Source organism: Strigops habroptila, chromosome 7 (assembly GCF_004027225.2).
Source record: "Strigops habroptila isolate Jane chromosome 7, bStrHab1.2.pri, whole genome shotgun sequence".
In the NCBI taxonomy this organism is placed as follows: domain Eukaryota; kingdom Metazoa; phylum Chordata; class Aves; order Psittaciformes; family Psittacidae; genus Strigops; species Strigops habroptila.
In genome coordinates this window covers 30186824-30199123 of record NC_044283.2, presented here as the reverse complement: position 1 = coordinate 30199123, position 12300 = coordinate 30186824, and the positions used below count along the sequence as shown (strand labels likewise).

General features: G+C 35.4%; 1 protein-coding gene across 12 annotated transcripts in view; it reads left to right on the top strand.

The window, feature by feature from the left end:
- Window positions 1–12300, top strand: part of SGCZ (sarcoglycan zeta) — a 494888-nt gene that overhangs the window by 233207 nt on the left and 249381 nt on the right. For 11 of the 12 annotated variants that reach the window (XR_003992315.1, XR_003992314.1, XM_030492658.1 and 8 more), the window contains exon 2: window positions 12024–12218. Coding sequence is in view for 10 of the 12 variants with exons in the window: in XM_030492658.1 (XP_030348518.1) it covers window positions 12024–12218 (195 nt within the window). In the remaining 2 variants the exon portion in view is untranslated. Of the gene's footprint in view, window positions 1–12023; window positions 12219–12300 lie in introns of those variants that run through there. The other variant, XM_030492660.1, reaches the window with a different exon arrangement.

The window sequence follows — 12300 nt, the reverse complement described above, 5'->3', positions numbered from 1 at the left end:
CAATCTACCTGCTTATTCACTCTTAATCCAAAACTGAAGTACCATTTTAATTATTGGCTCAAGTAATATGAGTTTCCTGATGTTACCACTGTATAAAAGCTACATCTATTAATTGTTATTAATTTTGGCTCAAGTAATATGAGTTTCCTGATGTTACCGCTGTATAAAAGCTGCATCTATTAATTGTTATTAATTAGCTATTGTAACAAAGACAGCAACTTTCCCAGCATCAGCAGAGTAATAAGATTAATCTTTCTGCATGTTTCACATTCCTCTTTCTTAACTACTGTCTTCAGTGCAGGAAATTAAATTAGTTTATTAAGAACTTTGATACATATAGAATACTATAGTGCATATTAAAGTTTTGGACTGTGTTTTTCACAATTATCACTGTACCTTTCAGCAATGCATTATTAGGCTAATGTTTTTTATTTATTTCTACTAAGCAAATAATATCTTAGCGTTTGTTATTAAATACTACATTTTTGTTACTTAATTGTGCTAGAAAAGCCAAGATTAAAGAGATGTAACTATTAAGTTTTGCACTATGGTATGGATTGTTATATCCTCCAATAGATTTTGCAATTAGGTAGTGAGAATGCTGATTCTTTAGTTGCATGTAATCCTGCTTTACAAAATGCTGATTAATCTCCAGCAAATTAGTCTTTTTGAATCCGAATACTAGAAGAAGAAAATAAAGACGAGAATGTACTAGAAGTAATAAATAAAGACCAAAATTGCTTTTAAGCCTGATCATGGGTTACCTGAAGAGATGGGAGGATGAAAAAAGGAAGTAATTTCAGTAGCCACTTTAGAAATTAAGCAGAAGAAGATTGGGTTTGTGTACAGTGCTGCTTTAAGTCGTGTTGCATGGTGCTCAGACCACAGGCTATGAGTTAGAAATGGCAGTCATAATCCAACAGCAAATATTAGGGTCACCAAATATTATATTGAGATTTCTCACGTTAACTGTTAAATCCCTGATATTTTTACAGAACTCATAAGGAAGACAGATCTTTGTATTTCTGCAGCTCCCAAGTACCATTTCAGGTATCCAAGAAAGCAGTTTTCTTGACAGAGATATAGGTGGGCTGGATGTATGGCATTTGTCAAACATCCTATTCGGTTAATCTGAACAAGTGTATGGTGGAGAATTGGTCTGTTTTATTAAGTCTCTGTGTTGTGGATATCACATAGTATGTTGTGTAGTCTCTCACAGGGTACATACAGACTTAGGAACACATAGAGATTCAATTATTCACATTGTAGAATACTTACCCACTGCTTGTTCCAGTAGAAAAATGATGTCTCTATGTGGCTCACTTGCCTGAGGAATTAGGTGTCTGCAACTTGAAATTAGTCCATGCCAAAGAAAAAGATGCCTTACTCTGAAGGGAAAGTCACAGTTTGGAGAGTAGGGACTGGACTGGGGTATTTATTTTCTAAGAGGTCTGTGATCAGAATCCTTAAAATATTTCAGATAACTAAGGAAGCTGAGTCAAGAAAATAATTATAAACATTTATTGGTTTTAGGGTGTTTATTACGTCATTGCAGGGAGTGGAAAGCCTTGGAACCCTAAAAATGCTAGCTTCCCTGTTGCTGTAGCAGGTGGGAGAGAGCTTGGCAGGGGCGCATTGGGAGAGGAAGGAATGGCTAGCGTTAGGGCAATGATGAGGTCATTTTCAATAAAAGGTAGCTGCCTCACTGCAACAAGTGTGATAGGGTGGTAAAGGCACACTATTGAAGAAATAGTATCTTCCCCTTTTTTGTGTGTTTTGTTTTGGTTTTTTTGTGTTTGTTTGTTTGGGTTTTTTGTTGTTGTGTTTCTGACCCTGGAAGTTTCATGAATTTCCTAAATTATGCTCGGTAAGAGTTGCTTCTTGCTTTTTCACAGTCACAGCCAGTAGGGTATGCAAAGGTGTTTTCTGCTGATGTGCTAGCTACCTTCTGAAAATACACAGAGAACTAGCTTACTTTTGCCAATTTTAGCAGTGGATGTTTGGCTTCTTTCCCAGTTCTTTTTCTACTGCAAAATTTGTGGCTTCTTGAGCCACAATTCTGTCCCTTCTCCTTTTTATTTTTTTTTTTTTGTGTGTGTGTGTGTTTTTCTTCTTTCCATCTATTTTTCCATTGCATAACTGTACTGATTGGATCATGACAGTCATCTTCCTCACAGCTCATTCAGGTTTTTCCCAATTGTCTATGGATGTCTTGTTATAAATTCCAGTCTGAATCACTTGTAGGGCTAACACAGACTTCTAGAGGACATCTTTTCATTGTTACGTCTTTTTATAGCTGTCTCCAAACCTTCAAAAATCTTTGTTTTCTAGGTTTTTTTTTGCTTCCACATCAATAAGGAGTATGTCTGTGTCTCTTTGCTGTACCTGATCTCCATTGAATGTCTTGTTCACAAGAATCATATGGAGTAGTGACATCTGAGTACAGTCTCCAACAAATCAAGTGTTTCATGTTTCTCAATTTTCCATTTTGCTGACCCTAGCTTCTTCTAGGGACAGGCAGCTGCACACTGTCTATTCATAAAGCTGGCTCAGTATAGTTCCAGAGAAGAGTAGTTATTTTTGCTTCCATTCTTCTGACAGTGCTTACAAGTATTTTAGAATATCAAATGGTGTGGGCACTGTATCCTCCCTCAGTCTCTTATTATAAAAAGCAGGCTTAATTTGTTCAATTCCAATCAGTCTTCCCTTCATCAAGTTATATTGATTCTTTTTTCACAGCTGGGAGAACATACTATATGTAGGGTGAGTGTCAATTAATTTTCATTACTTATTTGAGGAAAGCTGGGGGGAACTTTCACCTGCATTACACTATTCAAGGATTTAGCCAATTTCTGTCCAGTCAAGAACTGAAGTAGATTGAATGCAGTAAAGATGAAATATAGATGACCAACTGATTCTCTGTAGATTTCTCACAAAGCTTGAAAGGATTGGAGATTTTTACTTGGGAAGTTATTTGACTTCAGTTCTGTTGTTTAACCCATGATGTTGGCACCATCCTTTTGATTGCTTGAAAAAAGGGGAGGGGGGAGATCAGCTCTGTACTTCTAACTTAATTAGTTAATGTTTAATGTGCCTGGCAGAAATGTGACAGTTAATCACTACATATTAATCATCTTCATTATTAGAAAGTTCTTGGAACCTGTGTTCAACAAGAAAACAACTCTTGTGTGGTCAAGATTTTGTCCTCAGTGCTTTGTATCCTGCTAAATCTGACCAGGTTGACTGTTAGGGAATGAATGTACTTCTGCATGCAGTTTCTGGAAGGAAAAATGCAAACAGAAATAGAATGGAGAACGTAAAAATGTGGGGATGATTATAACATAAAGCATGTGAAAATTATGCCAGGGTCATTTAGGAGTTTAGATCTCCTTTTCCAAAGGCACATTGTAGCTGTAATACTGTCAGCCATATTGTAAAAAGGTTTTGAGAATACTGGTTTTCACCTTGGAATCTTAAGTCATTTAGGAGCTTTCAAACATACCTTCCCAAAATATCAACAAAATCTGAAAAGAAAGTCAAAGTTCATTCACTTTTTAAAACATAGAGCTGAATTGTTTAGTTATTAAAGCTAGTTTTAAAAGTGCAGCAAACTAATCCCAAATTTCATGTGATAAAAATGCAGAAGTTACTCCACTGTTGCATTCGTGATGCTTTTTTCAGATCATTGAGGAGGATGAATCTGAAGGTTACTCGCTTGAAAGTTTTATAAATTGCACTTCATGTTCAGCATCTGTTGGTATTGGATTTTTTGTGTGAGATGTCATTGGTCATGTGGGTGCTGGAAAGATAAGACATTCATTACAGTATTAAAATGCCATGGTTGTTATTTTATAGAGAGGGAGGCACATGTATAGGCCATCACTGTGAAACCATGTTTGTAAATTGAGACTGGTAATCACAGGGAACAGTTACATCCATTACTAACAAGGAAGATGAGGGAACTTAATGTAAGGGAGGAAATGCTGAAGACAAAATGGGAAACAAATTAGGGACTTGCTCCTATATATCACATTAAATTAAAATCATGTAAACTTTAGCAACAGAGCTGTAGGTTCATCTTAGATTCCTGGTGTCTGCACAAACAACTTGGATGCTCTCTGTTGTTTTATGGTGCCATCTGAAAGATGTGGTCAGATTATAGATTAATAACTGAAATCTGTATTTATTTTCTGTTTGTTTCTCCAACCATTTCCATCCATGCAATTCTGTTAAAATACTCTCAGAGTGTTTTAAGTGTTGGGTTGTTCATGAGTTTTACCTCCGCACAGTGATGGTGACCAAAATGCTAATGGTTATCCTATGGTAAAACACACCTGTTGTTATGTTTTTAAAATTTTGTTCTTTTAGACTGAAGCAAGATGCCATGTTGGTAGATGCTATAAAATGAGAGACTACTATAGATATAGATATATATAAGTGTGTGTGTATATACATGTATGTGTGTATATATATATATATATTTAATTCTTGTCAGTGTGATATATCTTCCATGAAGGTAAATTCTGCTGTACTCTTTCAGCCAGAGAGATGAAATACAGCTTATATTTTTAGAGCTGTGGATAGCAGTAAGATTTCATCCATTCTTATGTTCTTGTAAGACCAAGACTTTTGTTTGCATATTAATATCATTATAATTACTCTCCATTGAGATACCTTCTGAAAGGATGGGGACTCTGATTCATATTGAATATGAGGTAATCAAATTCATACTAAGATTAAACTGGTGAATGTAAAGCTTAGTGTCACTTGCAACGTGTTCTTTGTATCATAGCACTTACTAAGTGCTGTTCATTCTGCACTCTTTAGTACCTGGTCCATGTATTTCTAATTTGATTTAACAGAGAAGTAGCTCTTAGGGCAGAATAGGCATGCTTGTGGCTTTAGATCTGCAAACATTTTTTTAACCCAGCCAGGCAACAGGATTGCACTACACATGTATGCAAATAAGAGGAAAAGGAACAGTACTTAAGGCTTGTTCTTCATCTTCCTAGTAATCCATTATTTTATTCACGTTTCCTATCTCTTTCCTATTGTTTGGTTGTGGACTATATGATAACCCCACCACATGAAACTTCAACTTCAGCCTATAGGAACAAATGAGTTAGAGGATGTTTCCTTCCATAGTTCAGGTGTTCATTCCTCCTGTTTCTTCCAGTCCAGCTTAGCTTGTTTCCCTTGGTGAATCTGCTACTCTTAAAACTTCTTTCCTGAGTCTTGAAGATAACACTTTTCTGTGCCACCATCTACTATAACTGAATTTAACCAATGTATCACTCCCAGAGGAAAGCTAGTGCCTGTTTGTGTAGTCTTCCACTGATATAGTTGTCAGATTTTCTCCTGATGGAATATTGTTAACAAAGGCATTCTCCATCTTATCTTCTTGGTGGCCTTAAGAGAGGGGGCTGAGCAGAAAATGTAAAGTGCTGGTCACAGTGCATGCCCTGTCTTATTGAGATATGTGGAGCAACAGGGATGAAGGCCCACCAGAATTAAAATAAAAGTGATGGGTTTAAAACTGAAATCTAGTAATTTACTGTGGTTTTCCTGGTTTTATTGCTATTCTAATAGACTTTTAGAATTTCTTCAGTAAGACAAATTTAATCCGTTTATCTAGTTGTAGGGATATTTGAGATGAAGTCCAGAGAGCTGTAGCAGGTGCTAGGGCTGTATGCTGCTGTATCTTTCAGCAGTCTGCTCATGATCTGCTTGCCTGCTCAGGTGTCTGCTTTTTCCTAAGGCAACTCAGCCGTACTGAATCTTGAGTTGCTGCTACTAGACAGCTTCTGCAATCTTACCTAGTTTAATTTACAGTTATGCTAATAATATGATACATTGGCAGTGTAGCTAGATAGAACACCTCAGAAGTTATTCTAAAACACCACATGCAATTTAGATTATTATAAAGCTAAGTAAAGTGAAGTAATGAGTAAGCTTTTGAAACCAAAGCTTCTTTACAAAATACACTGAAAGTATACTGAAATTGTCTGATTATTGAAAATATATTTGAATACAGCTTCCCAAAGAATTCAGTATAGCACATTATTATTTAGAAACATTTCAAGTCACAGAATAGTGAGAAAAATATGATTCTATTCATTACATGATTATTTATTCTTGATAACATGCTGTGAACTTCATTGTGCAATGAACATTACAATTAAGTGTATTAAACACAGAACAGCCATAAATGTTCTCACTAAGTAATAATGGTAATACTATCAGCTTAGTGGTATCCATTTTTGTGAAGTGATAATTTTATTGGAGAACAATATTGAGATGCAAACATTTATTGTCCTTTTATAGACAATTCTTCCAATAACTGTTTAGTGAGTACTGGCATCATAGGGAGAAAATTATGTACCTCAGATGCTGTCCTGCCTGTGGCTGTAATGAATTCTTTGTAGTAATCTAATTGTATTGACTAAGCAAAAAAAAGGAATTCTAGTTGACAACATAAAGCCAAGCAAATTGTCAGTAAAGACATACTGGCTTAAGGCTTGTTGACAAAGGCTTGTTGGTGTCAAAAGTGTTCTTTTTGGCCAAGGGAAAAACCCAGGTTGTTCTGAATTATTCAAAATGCATAAATTATGTAATCAACTGACTTTATGCACAGCTTGATGGTGAAGTTATTTACATGTTCTTTCCTTGAGATTTTCAGAGGTGCAAAGGGGTTAAGAAACATAATCTTGGAGTTTGGAGTATAGTTGCACGTCCATTTCTGGAAGTGGTCAGGGCAAAAATCCATGGCTGAACCAAAAAAGAATCAAACTCAGATTAGAATCTTGAAATCTCTCGGATTTGGCACCTCTTCCTGTCAGAAATGGGTCTCCCTTTAATCTGGAAGTAGGATTTTCAAGTTGGAGATTAAAGGCTGAATGAGGAAAGCCTCCCCTGAACCAACTTGCACTGTAGTGTGGTACTGACTCTAGGATGTGGCCTACCCATAGACAATATAAAATATGGAGCATAAAATCTTTCCAAAATTGCAGTGGTCTTTAAAGCTTGACTGAGGGCATACGTAATGTAAGTACTTTCTACTCAGTAGAAAGGTAATCAGTACCTGAAGAGAGTAATTTTAGTATTAAGTGTGGGGGGTTTTTTTTTTTTTTTTAAATGAAGTGGTCTGTGTCTGTATCCCGGCTGTGAGTATTTAGAAGATAGGACATTAGCCAGCAATGTGCCCTTGCCACAAAGAAGGCTAACAGGATCCTGGGCCGCATCAGGAGGAGTGTTTCCATGAGGCTGAGGAAGATGATTCTTCCCCTCTATTCAGCACCAGTGAGGCCACACCTGGTGTACTGTGTCCGGTTCTGGGCTCCCCAGTACAAGAGAGATGTGCACATACTGAGGAGAGTCCAGTGACGGACCACGAAAATTATTAAGGGACTGGAGCATCTCTCCTGTGAGGAAAGGCTGAGAGAGTTGCCACAGTTTAGCCTGGAGAAAAGAAGGTACTCTCCAAATGCTTTTGAGTTACTGTAGCAGTTTTACTAGCGATTGATCCTGATTGTACTAAACATAGAAAAAAATCTGGCAAGCATACAATTATCCATCAGGGCAATGAGGATTTATGCTTATTTCTGTTGCCAGTAATATACAATAGTGATATGGCTTTTATCATATCTAATCAACACTTTGCAGCCCAGTGATCACTTATACCATGGTCAGTTGCTGGCATGCTTTTGGCTGCCTTTAGAATGGCTCGAATGGCTAATACTGTAAGGAGAAGACTTTGCAGGTGTCAGGTGTAGCCCAGATAAAGATGTTTTTCAGAGGAAGCTGGTCTTCTCCTCCTATATTTAATTCTCTATGAATGCTGCTCTACTATCTTGCCAGTGTATTCACAGTAGTTAATATGATCCCCACTAACTCAAGATGATATCATCTTTCTCTATTATTTTTGGAAATCAATTGTAGAGAACCAAACCCTTGCGGAAGAGAAGAAGCAATTTGGCTGCTTCAAAACATGCTGGATGTGACAGCAAGAGCTTTGTATATAGCTGTTTGGCATTTTAAAAGCTTTCCAAGAAAATACGTCATTTTATTCATAAGGTCTTTTCGAGACATACAAGCCACTTGCTTGCCATCTTCATATTTACTTTTGTAATATGAATATGAACTTTGTGTTGATTTCATCCCAGCTCTGGATTTTAGAGTGAAGGTTGGGGTGTAAAGTACTGTTTGTGTATTTGCTGCATAAGAAATGTTATGGTTCTTATAGGTCTTCCTGCTCTGTGTGATATGTTTTTCACTACATATGTTAACCTTTCAGCTAAAGTCTGTAAAGAAAACAGTAAAATAGTATTTCAACTCTAAGCTTAATTAATGCCACATACTGTGTAGAAAATGAACGACCTGCTGTAGTGTTGTACAAAAAGAGAACTGTCCACAGCATGAGCTGCAGGCCAGAGGCTGTGTTACTGTCAGAGTGAGTGGAGATTGCTAGCTGGTTCTGGTAAATCATCTATATGATGTCTTGAGCTATGGCTAGTTATGAGCAGATTGCTTTTTGGTTTTTCTTTTCTTTAAATGCTAATGTGAAGAATCTTCTCTGCTAGCTATGTTCTTTCTTCTATCTCCTCACCTCTACAGCTCATCTGATTGCTAATATGTTCCTTACCAAGCCAAATCATTATTGGGTCTACATGCTGTCATACTATATTTTTATATTTTAAAATTCCTTTATGTTTTAAATTCTGTGCATGGATTAAGAAAATAATGCACGGAGAATCAATCACTAATGAAAATGTATAGAAGCAGTGTCATGTGCTGGGCTACAAGCATAATACCTGAGGTAACAAAAACCATTGTTTTTTGGCTTATCTGTTTAATGATGTGAGTAATAAACAGTTTCAGATTTGTATCTGTTGAATTAGATGTTGATTTCCTAGTTTTTTTGAGTAATGCTAAGTATTTCTTGTGATGATATCCTGTGAGACATGAAAATTGCTTCAAGCTTTAAATAAACACTTTCCATTTGTAGTTTAACAATTAAGAAAGCATTCCCAGAGGTATATTTCTACCACCATTAAGGTTATTTTCTTACTTAAGTCTTGATATACCTATGCCAGTAATCACTTTTTAATAAGAAATATCACAAAAAGATTGAAGTCTTAAAATAATTGTCATAGAATGTTTCTATTTTTATTTCATATATGAAAGTATCAAATAATTGTGTTGAAGTTCTACATGTCGAATGTCCTAAAAAATGTTGGAAGTTCTTAAAAAAAAGAAAAAAAAAAAAAAAAATTGTCACCCCAAGGTGTGAGTGAATGTGTCATGGCATCCATCTCCATTTTATTGGGAGTTTATTCAAATGGATACATTTCAATGAATCAACATGCCTGCAATAAGAGCAATTTTCATTGAAAATTTCAAACCACTTTTAATAATTTTATTGACATTTTAAACACACTCAGTTTGGTTTTTCTGTTCTACACTCTTGGGAATGCAGGCTGTATTAAACAAAATCTGTAACTGAATAATATTTTTCTTAAAGGTAAGAGTATGAAAGCTTAGTTAATAGCAAGGACTGTCAAATGAAATGTATTAACTGAACCTAGCAGAAAATCTGGGTAAGATTAGAGAGCACTGTGGGTCTCTAAGCAATCTGAGTCACAGCATTTGCTGCAGGGATTGTGGAACTCTTCAGACCTTCAGCTTGAGCTTCTCAGAAAGCTAAAAAGAAACTGGGAGAGAACATGGACTAGGAAAAGTAACTTTTGACCAGCTCTCATTGTAATACCTCCAAACTTGTATGGCCTTTCAAACAGGGAAAAAAAAACCCTGAAAGTGATGCCAAATGGAAGGCAGTGGAATGAGACTGAAGTGGTTCAGTTCTTCAGTTTTTCACTAGTTTGCTCCTCCAGAGGATGCAGGGTGGCTCTCTGCTCCACTGCGGACCTCCATGGACTGTAGGGGAACAATTCACATCACTAAACCTCAGTCAATTGAAGAGTATACACTGAGGGAACTGACTGATTCCTGACTGTGGTGAGGGAATAGGATTTCATTTTATTTAATGACTGTGTTGCAAAGGGTATGTTTCATGGGGCCACATTCATTGTTTTAGGGGCAGTGGTACTTTTAGCATTCTCACTATCTGGAAGTTGACTTTTCAACTATTTTTAATGGTGATAATTGTTTCATAAGTAATATATAAACTAAGGTCACAAGTTAATGGAAGTGGTGTAAAAAATACTAATTACTTTAAATCTCAAAATGTAATCATGCATTGCATTTTTGTTATAATGGCTGGTTAAATAAATGTGTAGAAACTCATTATAAGGAGGAAGATGGTTAACCCTTTCATGCATTCAGTTTCTGAATTCATAAGGAATTCAGACACAACTAGGATGAATACTGCCATGATATGATAAGGGTTTGATGTAAGGTCTTAAAGCCTGCTGACACTTTGCTCTGGGAGGACTGAGAAACGTCATTGAGGGAAGTTTGTAAAGTTACTATGTAAGTAAACTGCTAAACGTTACAGTTAATTGAAATTATGGGAAAAGAGAAGCAGTTCTGCTTGGAAAGAATAAAAATGACAAAATGCCTGTTCACTACCTTATTTAAAACCTGCTTTATAAAATAATTTCTGTTTGACTTATTTCAGTGATATATGTATTGTTGTTGTAATATGAATGTATATTCTATGACTCGTGGCTATAATTACACTGGGTTCATTTGTGCTATTACTATCTCATTCATTAACAAGTGCATGGTAAAACCTCAACAGTTTTGGTTTGGATAAATATCTAACAATATGGATGCTTACATAAGCATTTTTGAGCTTTAAATTTTAAAAATCTTATAAGATCAACATTTCTTTGATCCTTCAAATGGATTTCATAAAATTTTTATTTCTAATTGAATCAACTGATCTATTATGCATTTAAAACTTTCTTTTAGTGAAAACAAAGGCAGTTTTTAAGCATAAATCTGATCATTCTGTCTGGTTTATAAGTTTGTTGGGGTTTTTTTGGTTATTTCTGTGTTTGTTTTTTTGTTTTTCCTCTTCCTGAACACAAAGCCAATCTTTTTAATGGGCGTGTTTCAGGAAGAATTTTCACATAAAAAGAAAGAGGTTTCTTTAATTTCCTCTTAAGTCATGGAGAAAAGTTAATACTTTCCAATCTAAAGGCAATGTGACAGACAAATATGAATATAAACAGCTGTGAAAGTTAACTATGTATAAAATGTTTAAATCTTAGTAAACACAGTAGACAGTTTTTGGTCTAAAGAAGAATTAAGAATCAATGATAACTTCTTTAAGCAGTTTGCAGTTACTGCTTGCTTGTTTGCTAGAACTTAAACTGGTTCAGGAAAACAATGGATGTTGGTAGTATCCGTATCTCATAAAGGGCAAAATTAAAGCTTTGAAGGGTTTTTATGTTTCTTACTGTGTAAAGTATGGTATACACAGTACTATACTTCTGTGTAAAACATGGCTGTATGTATAATGGCATACATTTTTAATTTACTAATAAAAGAGTGGTAATTTCATTTGTTGCAGATGCATTTTAGAAAGAATAGAGTTTTCTTTTATTTTTAAAAAAGAGTGTACTGGTTTTGGCTATAAGCTACTATGAAAGAAAATTACTTTTATCTCAGCCAAAACCCGTACAAAAAGAGTTATGTGACTTTTTTTTTTCCCTCAAAACCAAATTTTCCTATATGACCTTGTAAATGAAAATAAAGCAGTCTTCAGAAATAGAATGAGGTAGAGACTTGAATATTTTTTTATAGTTTCTTTCTGATAAATTTGAAATGCAAATCCAATTTGAAATATCAAACCAAAAGTTTAAATTAATGAAAACCACCAAATTCTTACTAAATGTGTAGGAAAAATAACATTGATGGGTTTTATGCTGAATCAATGTATCCGTTCTGTGCCCACAGAAACTGATTTTTTGTACGTTCTCAGATAACTATCATGTAATAAAATCCATGAAAAACAGACCTCTCATTTGCTTACTTATACATACGTCTTTCTTTTCCAGATGACACGAGAGCAGTATATATTAGCAACACAACAGAACAGCCTTCCAAGGACTGAACATCCTCAGTTTTACCCAGTCGGGATTTATGGATGGCGAAAGAGGTGCTTATACTTCTTTGTCCTTCTGCTGTTGGTTACCATGATTGTTAACTTAGCAATGACAATATGGATTTTGAAGGTTATGAATTTCACAGTGGTAAGTATCATAGTAACTATGTTTCTTGAAGTAATAAGTTGTAGTTTTAGTTCTCTTTACCATGTTACATGCAAATCTTGTA